The sequence below is a fragment of the Meles meles genome, chromosome 1 (assembly GCF_922984935.1).
Source record: "Meles meles chromosome 1, mMelMel3.1 paternal haplotype, whole genome shotgun sequence".
Classification (NCBI taxonomy): domain Eukaryota; kingdom Metazoa; phylum Chordata; class Mammalia; order Carnivora; family Mustelidae; genus Meles; species Meles meles.
In genome coordinates this window covers 29662420-29678469 of record NC_060066.1, presented here as the reverse complement: position 1 = coordinate 29678469, position 16050 = coordinate 29662420, and the positions used below count along the sequence as shown (strand labels likewise).

Below are 16050 nucleotides of genomic sequence, written 5' to 3'. Positions count from 1 at the left end.
ACATCAGTAAGGGGAAGTGACCTAAACACACATCCTATTGACTTAGCATCTCATTAGTTCACATTTCCTATGTTCTTCATAACATTATATCCAACAGTTGTTTATTTCTACAGAATAACAGGCTGTTCCCAAAAATCTTCTTCACCGTAATTCCAGTCTGATCTATCATGCCCCGTTTTGGAGACTGAATCTTTACACATTGATTTTAATTGTTAATTCCAAGCATTTTTTTTAATGCCAACCCATGATTGAAGGGCTAGAGATAAAAATAAGCAGTCCACCCTATTCTTGCCATCAAGATCTTACATATCAGAAAAGAAATCAGACTCCAAACAATGATGACATTTGTGATTAGAACTGGAAGTTCCAAAAAAACATCTGGAACTCCACAAAAGAAACAATAGAGTACCATTAGTGAATTGTTCATTCATTCATTTTTTCATTCATTCATTTCCTGGCTATTTTTGGCACTTACTAAGTACCACACCTTCGTGTTGTCCCTTGTGTGCAGGGATAGGTAGAAGCCATCATTCTAGAGATGAAAAAGAGACAAGAAAGAAATGAACAAATGAGACAACAGGATCCTCTCAGAAGGGATCTCTTAGTTCACAGAAATAAACAGGGAGATGAGAGAGAAAGCAACCCTGGAAAACGTTAGTACCTGCCACTGTCTCTAGAAAGTTAATATTCTATTCTCTGGATCTTTCTCTTCATCTATAAAATGAAAAGAATACCTACTTCATAATACTGCAATGCTTGAATAATTCCATAAAGTCTCTGGTGTTATGTTTAAGACATATTGAGTATAGTAAGGAATTATTATTGTGGTGGTGGTGGTGGTTTTCAGTCTTCTCTGCTATTTAGTTAAATCTCCACATTTTCCCAGAGATAATTGAAATGATGTGTTGCTTATGGAAGCCCAGACTCTATGCAGATGCTTTACATAAATCACATCGTGTATTTTTTTTTAATTTAATTTATTTATTTAACAGACAGAGATCACAAGTAGGCAGAGAGGCAGGCAGAGAGAGAGAGAGGGAAGCAGGCTCCCTGCTGAGCAGAGAGCCTGATGAGGGGCTCGATCCCAGGACCCTGAGAGCATGACCTAAGCTGAAGGCAGAGGCTTTAACCTACAGAGCCACCCAGGTGACCCTTAAATATAACTTTTTTTTTAATTGTGTTTATTTGTTTGACAGACAGAGATGACAAGTAGGCAGAGAGGAAGGCAGAGAGAGATGGGGGGAAGCAGGTTCCCCGCTGAGCAGAGAGCCCGATGTACATCATGTATTCTTTACGCTTACTCCCATTTCACAGATGAGTACACTGAGGCTTACAGGCATGAGATATATTACCCAATTGTATACTGCTAGAGAGAGGCAGACCTAGAATTAGAATCCAGCCTGTTCCCTCAACCACTACTAATACGGCCTGGATAATACCATTGAAAAGAAACTCTAATGACTTAATAATCTGTGCTAAAAGCTTGGACTTCATAGCACAGGCCCAGCTTGCTGTGGTTTGCATCTTATACCTTGTAGACTCTTGCAGGTTTTTTAGTCAAACCGCTAAAAGCAGGTAAATGCAAAGTAACTCCATTCAGTCTGTTAGGTGAATAAGGCGTGATAGAGGCAGCACCCCTCACCAAGGAGGCCAACTTCAAGATAGGATCAGGAATATAAGAGCATCTCATATTAGGAAGCTATAGTATATGTGATAGTGTGTTTTCACATCCTCCTTAGAATTAATCCTTAAATACATTATATTCACATACTATGTTCACTGAGACATCAAGGCTCAGAAAGCTTTGAGGGGTAATGACTGGCAAAGCTGACATTTCAAACCAAGTCTTCTGATTCTGAGTCCCATGGTTAGTCATCAGAGAGCTAAAAATCAGTGAAAAGTGCTGAGTTTATGACTTGCTGACGGAAAGAAACATATTTTCCCCATTTGGCTGTTGCTGTGAGTTCTTTTGGGACAGCTAGAAAATTCACTCTGTAACTCCAGATAGACTGAAACGTGTTATAGTTGGTCTCTCACGGGGGTGACGCGGATAGAGAAGGAGTTGGCTGCCTTCCAGGCGCTCTTAGTCCCATGATAAGGTATTTTGTACAAGATCTTTAGGAGCAAGACCACTAAATGCCCACTAAAACTCTGGCAGCCCTGAGAGCTTTACTTCTGTCTAGAGATTACCTCTCTTCCCCTCCATCACTGACATTTTACATTTTAAAACATTCTCATTGATTTCCCATCCCCTGCTGCGTGAGCTGAGGGATTGTGTGTCTGGATCACTGTCTACAGTGTTACCCTCACCAGGCTGCAGGGCCAGAGAAGCACAGGGGAGAGATGAGACCGGGAAATATCTCCCTGAGAAAGGATGGATATCTTCATAGAAGTGTTAGACCCAGCAACTGAATGCCTCGCTCACAGCCAGCCAAGACGCCTCATTCAATTTTTTCTGTCTGGGTCCAAAGAGAAAAATGGTCAGAAGTAAACACATCCTTGAGAGCAAAGGAAAGAAAACCCACTCAAGGTGGTAGGACAGGCTTTTCCAGGTGCTTAGTCATTCACCAGTAATTTACCTAGAATAGAACATTTAGAAAAGGTGAAGTAGCACACATCCCACAGCAGATACACTGTAGCATTGTTCTAGGATGGCTCATGAAAGAAATTGGAATGACATTTTATTTTCTACAATGGAGATGTTATTGTAATTTGAATCCCAACTCTGACAGCTGAGTTGTCTCCTTCCCAGCTTGGTTCCAAACATCCGCCTCCTGTGAACAAGAAAATATCAAAACAACAAGAGAGGAGACAGGCTTTCATCCTCCCTAACTACCAGACTATAACCAATACCGAAACCTCCACATTGCAATAGCTGCTAGTGTTGGGGGAAATTTTGTAGCAAAACCTCAAGTCTAGCTGTCAACTTTACCTAGCCCTAGGCTGTTTTCCACTGGAGAGCCCACAAAATGGAAACTTTGAAAAACCATGTTCCTTCAGAGCTTAGTGGAGAGAACAGGATAGTTCTGGTAGGTGCCAAGGCATTACCTTTGGATGGGACTAGGAATTCATCTTTCATTTGCCCTGTTCCACTCTGACAGTCTTCACCACTTTAAACTTTCAACCCACCTTTGTCTTTTGGTTTTTGTAAACTTCAAAAAAAATTTTTTGCCCCATAGTTAAGGTATTGTAGTGAAGAGAAGAGGGAAATCAAATATATATACCTTTAAAATGTGGCTTCCGTTCATCAGCATAGGACTTTCTCAGCATCAGTATTTTTTTTAAGACTGTATTTATTTGACAGAGACAGAGATCACAAGTAGGCAGAGCAGAAAGTAGAGAGAGGGGGGGAAGCAGGCTCCCTGCTGAGCAGAGAGCCTGCTGCGGGGCTGGATCCCAGGACCCTGAGACCATGACCTGAGCCGAAGGCAGAGGCTTTAACCCACTGAACCACCCAGGCGCCCCTCCCAGCATCAGTCTTATCCTCTGTAAAACGCAGGTAAAGTAGGGCTGATGTGAAGAAAATGCTAAGCGCACGGCTGGGCACACAGGAGGCATTGCATCTCTCTGAACACTCTGACTCCCTGTCGTATGCTAATTGATAAACCAGAATAGCTCAGTGTCGCATCCCTTTTTCCACTCTTCATGTGTTTGTACCTCTCTCTATCTTTGCTCTTGAAAGAAAGTATGGCTTTGAAGGTTCATCCCACATCAGACTTGAGTGCAGAACTCTCTCTGGTTCCCATGAGTGTCCTCACACTTGGTTTTTGGCGATGCTGGTTAAGTATCTGGGGGTGTCATGGAGGACGGGTCACATGGTGTTCAATATGGAAGTACATCCTTCTACAACTCCATGTCTCAGCTGTGCTCATGCGTCCTACCAAGAGCAGCGCCATCTCGTGACTGCCCTGGTGCATGTGCCCCCCCCCCCCCCCCCCCCCCGGGATAAGGAGCCCAATTTCCAGTCCCAACAAATGTCTCACTCAGGAAACACCTCTGCTTGACAAGTCTGCTTTCCCAGCACCCCTACAATTGTGGAGACTTTTTTTTTTTCAAATTTCACCAGATGCACCCCACTTACAAATTTACACTTAAAAATCTTTATCACTATTTCCTTAATCCCTACTTCTTCCCCAAGCATCGCCAATACCACCAAAACTTCTCTATTGTGAATCTCAGCTACTATTTTCATGGACATTTTTAATCAGAATAGAGTCCAGAAAATACTCTGTAATTCTAGCCAGAATGGCTCTAAGTTCTTAATTTTTAGATTTAGTTATAGTACTTGATATTTAGATATTGTACTTAACAGGTGGAGCCAAGAACCCATGCATTAGCATTCCTAGGTGGCTTTTTGCCAAGGAATGTATAAGAAATCCACAAGGCAGAATTTGACAGTCCATGATCTCCCCACCATGAATCACCACTCAGACCTTATTCACTTCTAGTATTCTTAAACTGACTTTCAGTTGATTCCAAGCCCTTTGGTGGCCCCATCATTCAATTTTTAAACCCCACCAATGATCTCACTCCATAGAACAAAGCCCCCACATTGATTATAACTGTGTTTTAAAAACTGGGGCGCCTGGGTGGCTCAGTGGGTTAAGCTGCTGCATTCGGCTCAGGTCATGATCTCAGGGTCCTGGGATCGAGTCCCACGTCGGGCTCTCTGCTCAGCAGCGAGCCTGCGTCCCTCTCTCTCTCTCTGCCTGCCTCTGTCTACTTGTGATCTCTCTCTGTCAAATAAATAAATAAAATCTTTAAAAAAATAAAAATAAAAAAATAAAAACTGCATTGCCAGACTCTAAGTCAAAACAAAGCAGAACACCCCTGGAAGAGGAAAATCCCGGAGCTCCAATCAGTGTAGAAGCTTACCTACATTCAGATTTATATAACGGTCTCTTCAAGTGTATTCTTCAACTGGCTTAATCAATGTAACAAAATGCAAAGGGTCATTGATCACTTTGTTGAAGGCCATCTGAGAGCAAAATATTCCCAGGAACAGAACACTCTGTTAAAATGCAGCAGTGCAGGAAAACATGGAGAGGAGCCCAACACAGAACGTACTGTTACTCTTCAAAGAATGGCATTAGACAATTAAAGCTGTTTTCTGTTCATTAACCAAGAGAATGTTTCCAGAAGGAAGTGCACTTTTGAAATTTTTTTTCAAAAAAATTTCGGTCAGAAGTACAAGAACTTGAACACTTTGCTAATTTAAAGAGTCTAAACTTACACATTCTTCCACAGTTATATTTTAACGTTTGTGAAAAATAAATTTTTACTCACTAATAATTCAACCGTGCGTCGAGTGCTTTTGTGTGGCAGGTATATTTACTAAGGACTTCTCCCAACTTTTGTGTACTAGAGAGCCAATAAAACTCTGTTGATTTACTCTGGTCATGAAGCCAAAAACAGAACTTTGGTATTATACAATGTGGGATCCAAAACAAATAAAGAGCCTATGATGCACCAATTAAAGCTACTGCTTTGACGCTGTTGAAGATCATTCATTATAAAAATGGTAATAGTCTTCCAACACAAATTATTGACATGGCTGTCATCTCCTGTTACATGGCTTTGTCCTTTTAATTTAAAGAAAGCTTTTCCACAGTATTTAAGATTGCCCTGAAATCTTTATATTGTGCCACTGAATTCCAGCCAAATGTTTTAATGGACCTGGTATTAAATAATTTTTATTTCGGCATTCCTTTAAAACTTCTGAATCAACAGATTTCAGTCTTTAAATTGACTGGACTCTTAAAAGAGGATTCAGTTGTTTGCTTTCTTCTCAAGGTGATTCTCTAATACATTCCAATGACTCAATTTCTTCAACAATATTTCAGTTATAATAAACTTTAAAGGAGAAAATAATAAAAGGTTAGGAAGCCAGCCTTCTGGGTCTAGAGATGCACCATGTTCTAATTAGCTACAGGAAGTTAAAATGAATCCTAGTAATTTCTTCAGCACCTCAGGAAACTGTATCATCCCTGTGAACACAGCAATTAAGATGATTACTGACAATCACTGTTATTAGGAATTGGATCTATTCCTATAGCTTATCAGCACATTGAGGGATATGTAGGCTCCAGGTACTCTTTCCCCTATGACTGGCCTTACAACCCCCAAATAACAAAACCCAATTATGTGAAAATGATCACAGGCATATCTGAATATTCTGTTACCATGAGTAACCTATAAGTTAGATTTTATTAGAATGTTAGAACTGGAGACGCTTTGGGGAGAATATAGATTGTACATTTACTGACTCTGGAAAATGAATTTTAAGCATAAGTCATGTGATCTGCCCAATCTCTTAGAGTCAGAGAGGGATTGTGAAACAATGCCACACGCCAGTTCCAACTCTTTCTTCCATACTCACTAGACTTTGCCACTCACTGATAGACAGGGGTATGCCACGGGCTTTCTCCCCCAAGGAAGAATATCTAGACAATAGCACGACCCATGACCATGCTCAGAATCTCTTCTGAATTATACATGAAATCAAAAGTCAGAATTTTTTTCTGAATCAAGAGGAAGAAAGAATTCTAAAAATCTTTCAGAGAACTGAGGAATCAATCAACTCCCTATATGACTTCCTGGGCAGACTAATAAACTAATCTCTGATGATTAATCAAAATGTCCCCAAACCCATGTAACCAGATCCTCACAAATGACATGCTACTAATTGAACTGTGACCCCCAAGATAGACGTTTCCATTTTATCTTTTATTCCATTTTATTACTTTTGCATTTTAAATTTTATTGTTTATTTTTTCCCCTAGGAAGTAGATAGGTATGCAGCATCCCTATCTGCCTTGTTATGACAACTTTCTTCTCCCTAGTCAGTACTTTCTAAATGGAGCACTCTGATTTGGGGCAAAAAACCCCACAAGTAATCCCAGGGCTACGATGATTCCTACCAACAATATTAGCCTTTCCAAGTATTTCATAAACATTCTTTACAACAACTAGAAGTCTTCAAGTCAGCATATATGTTGATTTCTGTAATTATCTAGAAAGAAAACTAGATGTAGTATCAAAAGAACTTAATCCAATAACTACCTTTGCTGTTTATATGCTGTTTATATGTATATATGAGTTGTATGACCTTGTTTCTCTGCTTCTCTGAGCTCAGTGTACATCTCTCATCGATGAAATGGGAACAATAACACCTGTCCTACAGATTTCATAGGGATATGAACACAAAGTGACTTGGTGACAATGCAAGTACTTTGTTAATACCAAGGATATAAAAACAATTAGCTGGTATTAGGACTCCATTCAGGATCCAGGGTATTGACAAGAATGGTAGAATTTTCTCCTGCATTATCTTGATATCTTAGATCAAGTGTGGCTAAGAAAAAGGGGATGATATTGAAGAAGTGGTTTTTGTGTATAAGACCCAGAAGAGGCCAACCTTACCACGTGTGCACCCCATACTATTCCCTATTCAAGAACATAGTTCTTCCAATTGTCTTTCTTTCTCTCCTGGATCACAAATTTTCCCCTCTGTGGGATTCCTCCCTGGCTAACAAAGATATGATATCTTCCATTTTTCTTTTTCTTTTTTTTCAAAGATTTTATTTATTTATTTGAGAGAGAGAATGAGAGAGAGAGCATGAGAGGAGAGAGGTCAGCGGGAGAGGAAGACTCCCCCCTGAGCAGGGAACCTGATGTGGGACTCGATCCCAGGACTCCAGGATCATGACCTGAACTGAAAGCAGTTGCTTAACTAACTGAGTCACCCAGGCGCGCCTCTTCCATTTTTGAAAAACATAAATTGACTCTGCATCTCCCTCTGGCAACCCTTCTATTTTACCAGTCCCTTTTCCAGCAAATAGTAGAATATTATTCAGCAATAAAAGAAAGGAAGTACTAATACGGACTTCATGACATGACATGGATGAGTCTTAAAATGTTATGCTAAGTAAAAGAAGCCAGTCACACCACAAAAGACTAATTTCATTCATGTTAGATGTTCAGAATAGGTAAATCTATGGGGCCATGACTATTAGCAGTTGCCTAGAGCAATCCAGCGTTGTGGAAGGTGGCCGTGACTTCTAAAGCATATGGGGCTTCTTTTCAGGATGACTGAAGATGTTCTAAAAGTAGAGTGTGGTAATGGTTGCACAACTCTGGGAATATACTAAGAACTCTTGAATTATACACATTAAGTGGGCGAACTTAATTATATATACATTATATTTCAATAAAGAACTATATGAGGTTAAGAGCAGTCATAAGTCAAGTTGACAACATGCACTTTGGATAGATTGTGTTAAGAATGGCAGGTCACCTCTGTGGCCTTCCTCCCCCAAATCCATAACTTCATTCAAAGCATGAGAAAAACATCAGTCAAGTTCAAATTGAGGGATATTCTATAAAACATCGAACTGGTACTCCTCAAAACTATCAAGGCCATCAAAATTATGGAAAGTTAGAGAAACTGTCACATCCTATCACCTAAGGAAATGTGATGACTAAGTGTCACACAGTATCCTGGGTAAGATCCTGGAACAGAAAAAGTGCACCAGGAAAAAACTAAGGAAATTTGAATAAAGTATGACTTTAACTAACTTCATAGAAAAACTATCCATGTTGGTTTGTTAGTTATGACAAATTCACCACACTAAGGTAAGGTGTTAATAATAGGAGGACTTTGATGTAAAGTGTATGGAAACTCTGTATTATCTTTGCAAATTTCCCATAAACCTAACACTTTTTTAAAAAAGCAATATACAAACACTAGCTAATAGTTCTAAAGCTTGTATTAAAGTCATAGTACTAGTAATAGGATAGTAGTTAGTAATACAAGGATCCTTAGCAGGCTGAACAAGGGAACTTAATTATCCTGGTTCTTCACATGCAGCACTTATATGCCAAGTCGAACTAGTGCCTCCTGGAGGAACCATAAACTTCAACAATCAGAAGACAGAAATCTGTCCAGTTCACATTTAAAAAAAGGAGGAGGGAGGGAGAAAATAAATCCCTAGTAGGGTCTTCATCTAGAGGCTTTATAATGATTACAAAAGGATGCGTTGAGAAGGACTGAATCCAAACTCTTTTATGATAACTATATAGTACTATTCTGCATAATTAAATATAATGAAAAGTAGAAGATCTATACTATGGCTTCATTTAACATTTTCAAGTGGATCCTCATGAGAGAGATTACCCTTCCCCATGGTGGCCAAGGACAGAGACCGTGGCTTAGCACCTCCGGTTCCCACCTTGCTCTTCTCAACCATCTCTGTATGCAATCTCTCTCTCTCAACACTATGTTTTAATTCATTGATTAAATTTTATCAATTTAATCCGTCTCCTTTCTTACCCTCACTATACTGTGCAAAAGTGACTGCCTACCTCCTCATTACAAAAATGGCCTCATGGACCTGATGTTTTCAGGATGCGACGCTGTATCTCCTTTGACAGCCGTATCTCTCCTTCTGTCTCAGCAATGGGAGGCCAAGCACACCACAGACTGTGACATCACCTCATCAGATAGAAATGATGACTTTTGTAATGGTTTCCACCAGCTTCCTAGAGAAGGAGATAGAGCTCCACTTAGTCACATGATCGACAACTGGAGCTTGCATACTAAATTTTTTTAAAGGATTTATTTATTTAGTTGAGAGAGACAGAGAGCATGAGCAGGAGGAGCAGAGGGAGAGAGAATCTGAAGTAGACTCAGTGCCTGGAGCCCAACATGGGGCTCCATCTCATGACCCTGAGATCAGACCCAAGCTGATACCAAGAGTCAGATGCTCAACAGACAGCACCACCCAGGCACCCCAGAACTTGCATACTAAATTACCTCTGGTCCCCCATGATAGGTCTCACTATCTCATGCCGCCAGAAGGCCTCATGCATCTGCAGGAACATTCTTCCTGTCTGTCTTTACCTCCAGATTTGGGCTTAGATGTCACTGAGACCAGAAAGCCCTCACTCCAGATCAGAGGCTCTCATAGAACCAAAACTTTTCTCTGTCTTCTGAGTCAGCATAATGTGTTATGATTACCTATCAGATTATAAGGTACATGATGCCACTGGCAATGTCTCTCTGGATCATTGTTGAATTCTCAAGGGCCAGGACATTGACTGGTACATAGGAGGGATGCAAATGAATGACCTAAGTGAATGGATAAATTCCTTCCCAATCAAAACATATTGTAAAATCACTTTCCCCCAAAGATTGTGTCATACTCTTTCTCAAGGAACTTTACGTCCTGGTACAGAGGCTTGTAAAGAAGTAATCTTCATCTCATCTCATATCTCATGCATTGCCTTAGCAAAATTGTCAAGGCTTAAAAACAATGGCCCAGAGATATTATCAGATTTGCCTCTTTGTCACTTTACTTGGGATAAGGAATAGCAACAGAAATAAAACTTTAGGGGTGCCTGGGTGGCTCAGTGGGTTAAAGCCTCTGCCTTCGGCTCAGGTCATGATCCCAGGGTCCTGGGCTCTCTGCTCAGCAGGAGGCCTGCTTCCTCCTCTCTCTCTGCCTGCCTCTCTGCCTGCTTGTGATCTCTGTCTGTCAAGTAAATAAATAACTCTTTAAAAAAAGAAAAAGAAATAAAACTTTAGCAACGGTGTATGAAAGATGATCTCCAGAACATTTTTTTTCTATATGTTTGCTTCTGTACCAAATAACAGCTGTTAAAATCCAAGCTATGGATACACTAAAAACTTGTGAATAGTTTAGAAAGTGATTAAACTCAACCTAAGATATTGGGAGGTAACTAAAAATAATTACAAGTGGGATTAAATATATTCTCTATTATCCCACTGGAGATGTATTTCCACTTGATTAATTTTAGAAACATCATTATATTTGTTTTACTCCACGCTTTGTTAATTTTTTAAAAATATATTTATTTCAACAAAAAGCTGAAATGTATTGGAGACTCATTTTGTTAATTAACCAATCTCCACTTAAAAGACATTTCTTAATATTAAAGAGTAAAATGTTTGCAAAAATCTCCTAACAAAATTTTGCAGTATTAAAAACTAGAAAAGGATCATGGCTACGTATTTTGAAGTAATTCTTTCCATGCCTGAATTTATTCAACATTTACCGGGGGGTATCTTATATTACACACTGTACTACATCCCTGGAGGACAAAGAAATTAATAAACTTACCATCCCCTGAAGAAGCTTACCATGTATTAGAGAGATGGACAAATATAGATCATCATAATAAAAAGTTTTAGTAGTGATGGCAAAGTTTGCCTGGGGGACTATGGAAGCCCATGGCAGAGATATTAACCTTGAAACATGTGGCTTTTCTTAAAGACAGTGCTTCCTCACTGACATTAAGTGAAAAGAGGTCAGTAGATATTAAATGTGGATTCAGTGCTGCACCTGACAATTGTAGAGAAAAGCACAAAGACAGATGAAATTCCAACTTTAAGTTTGGAAATTTAGCAGCAATATGTATGTTGAGTTTATGCTTAGAAGAAGTTAAATGTTTAAGTGACCACAACAGGATAACACAATAGAAATCTCATCATTGGAAAGGCAAAAGACTTTCATAGGGAGAAAGAGCAAAGTATAAAGGAAAGAGCGTGGGCTTTGGCTTAAGTGACTTGGGATGAATTACAGCTCTGTCACTTACTACTCATGTATCTTTAGACAAATCACATATATTCTCTAAATCCCCATTTCCCTATATGCAAAATGGAGCTAATATTAGCTTACACATGGAGTTATTATAAGCGTTAAATAAGATAATATTTACATATCTTACGAGTCATCATAAAGAACTCAGATGTGATAGTAGCAATGTCATCGTGTAGCAAGCAGAGATTCAACAATAGGATGCTTAGTCCTTGGTGAAGAGTGGGAGGATGTTGGCAGGTCTGAAGCAGTGACTGGATGTCAGAGAACCTGGAGTACTAGACACGAGACAAAGACAGGGACGTAAGTGATGATGACGATAAAGATGATATTACTGTAGCTCCTTCCAAAGCTCAGAATATTTATCACTAAATTAAGTCTTTGATTTCCTAGCAGCGGTTAAAATATTTACTCATAATCTTAAAAGTCTGCTCAGGGGGCGCCTGGGTGGCTCAGTGGTTTAAGCCTCTGCCTTCGGCTCAGGTCATGATCTCAGGGTCCTGGGATCGAGCCCCGCATTGGGCTCCTGCTTCACAGGGAGCCTGCTTCCTCCTCTCTCTCTGCCTGCCTCTCTGCCTACTTGTGATCTCTCTCTCTGTCAAATAAATAAATAAAATATTAAAAAAAAAAGTCTGCTCAGAAGAAAATTAGGCTTCAGTCAACCTCTGGACTGAGTAAATCCTTCTTATATCTGAAAGAAGTCAGAATCTCTGGAATAATACTTTACCTTGTATTTTATGAACCTATGTGAAAATTACACCTTCTCCCACAGAACAACTTCTTACCCCCAGTGAGCATAATATGAAGTATAACTACCCTCCATGCCCTGAGTCCAAAGAGAAGCTCCGGGAACAGTGAGTGAGGCAGAACAGGGGACTTGGGCACATTCTTGGAGGGCAGGGGGAGCTTCAGGAAAGTGATCAAATGGCCCTAGAACAAAGGGAAGCAGTAACTTGAGAGTAGGCAGATAGATCATAGATGGCACTGCAAGGAAGTAGTAAGAGTTATTCAAAAGGAGATAGTAATGGTTAAAAAAAAAAAAGACAAAGGCTATTTGTGCCCTTGGATGCAAAGTCTTACAGCTAATATTTGGAGAGCCAAGGAAAAAGGTAGTTACTATAGATCCGGGAAGAATAACAGTAAGAGAGTAGCATTACTCCCACAATGTAGGCTACAAGGGGAATTCCTAGCTGAGGCAGAAGAGATATGGCTAAGAGTAAGACAGAGCCCCAGGATCAGGTGACGAAAAGTGCCAGGGAGAAAAGGGAGGTTTTACAACACAGAAAACCAAGATTGATTCTATCACCAGGATTAGGAACAAGGTTGGGCGATGAATTTATACTAGATACTGATGACGGAGTATGTGTCTAGAGAGAGAATCTTTATTTCTACACTGAAGACCTTTAAATAGCCCTCTCTCAAAACGGGATCCCCCTCACGGCCAGAACTAGATAGAGGCTGTTAGCACCAGCTTTGGTAAAACAGCCAGAAGGTTGGGGCGCCTGGGTGGCTCAGTGGGTTAACGCTTCTGTGTTCAGCTCAGGTCATGATCCCAGATTCCTGGGATCGGGCCCCGCATCGGGCTTTCTGCTCAGCAGGGAACCTGCTTTCTTCTCTCCCTCTCTCTCTCTGCCTACTTGTGATCTCTCTCTCTGTCAAATAAATAAATAAAATCTTAAAAAAAAAAAAAAAAAACAGCCAGAAAGTTCAAAAGGGATGAGGGGAAAGAATCTGTTCCTTTCATTTTGGGTAGTTTTCAAGTTCAGAACATCTAGAACGTTTGGGCCAAGGAAGCTGAAATTTCTCAAAATCTGTGAGAGACTAAAGTAACTGAAAATTTATTTTGTTTTTTAATTTATTTTTAAAGATTTTTTTTACTTTTATTTTTAAGTAATCTCTACACTCGACATGGAACTTGAACTTATGACCCAAGATCGAATCGCATGCTCCATTGACTGAGCCAGCCAGCTGCCCCTGAAAACTTATTTCAAGATATGTAGAGTGTTGTTTTTGAAGAAAAGCAATCAATTATTATCTGCTCTAACCAAAGATAACCACAGCTATAATTTTAATATGTCCTTCACAGAATTAAAATATTATGGTCTCTTTATATAGTCACTAATCAAAGGGTAATATTTCCGTAGTGCTTTAGAGTTTCAAAGCCCTTATCATGTTCATTATTTTTTTTAAGATTTTATTTATTTATTTGACAGACAGAGATCACAAGTAGGCAGAGAGAGAGGAGGAAGCAGGATCCCTGCTGAGCAGAGAGCCTGATGCGGGGCTCAATCCCAGGACCCTGGGATCATGACCTGAGCCGAAGGCAGAGGCTTTAACCCACTGAGCCACACAGGCGCCCCATCATGTTCATTATTTTTAAATTTTATTTTCTCAATATCTCTGTGAAGTAAATGAATGAAATATGAATATGAAGTAAATGAATGAAAATATAATCAGGCATTTTTCAGATATAGAAATGGAAGTATTAAGGTCTTAAAACCACTTAACATAGACAAAACCAAATGATGTAACTCTGAGTCCAGGACAATCTCCAGAATCTGCTAAATTGTGCTCTTTGATAATCTTGTGCCTGGGCAATCTTGGATATTAATTTCATCCTACCTATTGTCCTGGTTCCCATGCATTACTTGTTCTTAGGAGCAGGGTCAGCTCTATGTAAAATTTCCAAGTTGGTTTTCTGTCTTGCATCTCCCTTTACCCTGAAGGAAAGCTGGATGATGGGAAGGGCAAAACTTGGGATCTAGGCTGACTTGGCTTCCAGTCCTGGCTCTAAGACTCTACCGCGTCTGCCAAAGGACTTACCAACACCTACGCTTCATTTTCTAATTTGAAAAATGGAAGATGCAATACTATTTTGGAGGATTTTTGGCCTTTTAAATATGATAACTATGTAAAACAGCTAGTGTAGTAGTGTCTGGAGCATAGTAGACATCCAATAACCATCGGCTTTTTTAAAAGACATTTTATCCTTTTCAAACTATTACGTTACCTCATGTGATTGAAGGGAGCAATATTGGCTCCATTTTACAGATAAACTATAAGCTTAAGATCATTTCTCAGGGCCACATATAAGGTAAGTAGAGACGGGATCAGACCCTAGGTCTCCTAACACTTGTCACAGACATCTTTGGTGGCCCATATCACAATCTCGTAGCTGGCCTCTGATTTCAGCCATTGCTACAGTGGATGGTTCATTCCTGTTTGCAGAAAACATCCTGCTTCTGGTATCCATTGTCTCCTGTCTATCTTCTCTGCCTCAAGTTTCTCTCTAAAACCCCCATGTAATTCCATGCAGGAGAATCATGGAAGTATGGACCATTAAGGCCCCTAAGGACACTCCTCAACAAAGGGGAGATTGGCTGCCAGGGGATCAATGCCCCGCCTCTCTTTCCCAGGACAGATAATCCTGAAATGAGTGACTTGATCCACAGTTGCCTACAGGGGGAACCACTGCAGTAATAAGCCCTATTTTAGCTTTTCTTCTATCACACTCTTTCTCTTACCCTAATACTGCTTCCTGGGATGATCTCACAAATTAACTGCCTGCATTGAAATCCTTGTGTCAGACTACAATTGGGAGCTAATGATTGGGGGTTCAGCGAGCAGGGGTGGGGGGGGGAAGCTGTTTTACTTTCATTGGTTTCTTTGTTTTGTTTTCGTTTGTGTTTGCACTGCATTTCTCTTGATTTCTCCATAGGTCACCAAGATGCTGGCGGTGGTTGTAATTCTGTTTGCCCTTTTATGGATGCCCTACAGGACTCTTGTGGTTGTCAACTCATTTCTCTCTAGCCCTTTCCAAGAAAATTGGTTCTTGCTCTTTTGCAGAATTTGCATTTATCTCAACAGTGCCATCAACCCAGTGATTTACAATCTCATGTCCCAGAAATTCCGTGCCGCCTTCAGAAACCTCTGCAACTGCAAGCAGAAGCCGGTGGAGAAACCCGCTAACTACAGCGTGGCCCTGAATTACAGTGTCATCAAGGAGTCAGATCATTTCAGCACAGAGCTGGATGATATCACTGTCACGGACACTTATTTATCGGCCACCAAAGTATCTTTTGATGAACCTGCTTGGCTTCGGAAATAACCTTTAGCCAAAGCTGATTCATGAATGAGAAGAAAATGGACCACAGAGTAAATGAGAATCTGTGCCGTCATCTGCCCAAGAGGAAACAGCCAGTGCTTATACCTGAAGACAGCGCAGATAAAATCTTTGCCAATGCTCTAATAAATCCTGGTCCAAGATACTTTAACCCATAAGTACGCTTCATATTTTCTTTGTAGTATCACAAAAATGTGTCCCCCCTCCCCCAAAAGGAGCAGACTGTGAAAGAACCAAATGATAGAAACAGAAGTGTGGCTCTTTCCGTTTCATCTGAGAAATTCGCTCTATTTTCTGGGACTGTGAAGC

At 40.2% G+C, this 16050-nt stretch overlaps 1 protein-coding gene across 1 annotated transcript in view; it reads left to right on the top strand.

The window, feature by feature from the left end:
- The window catches only part of TRHR (thyrotropin releasing hormone receptor), a 36530-nt gene extending 20804 nt beyond the window's left edge, over positions 1-15726 (top strand). The window contains exon 2 of the mRNA XM_045980619.1: positions 15337-15726. Coding sequence (XP_045836575.1) covers positions 15337-15726 — 390 coding nt within the window. The remainder of the gene's footprint in view (positions 1-15336) is intronic.
- The last annotated feature ends 324 nt before the right edge of the window (positions 15727-16050 follow it).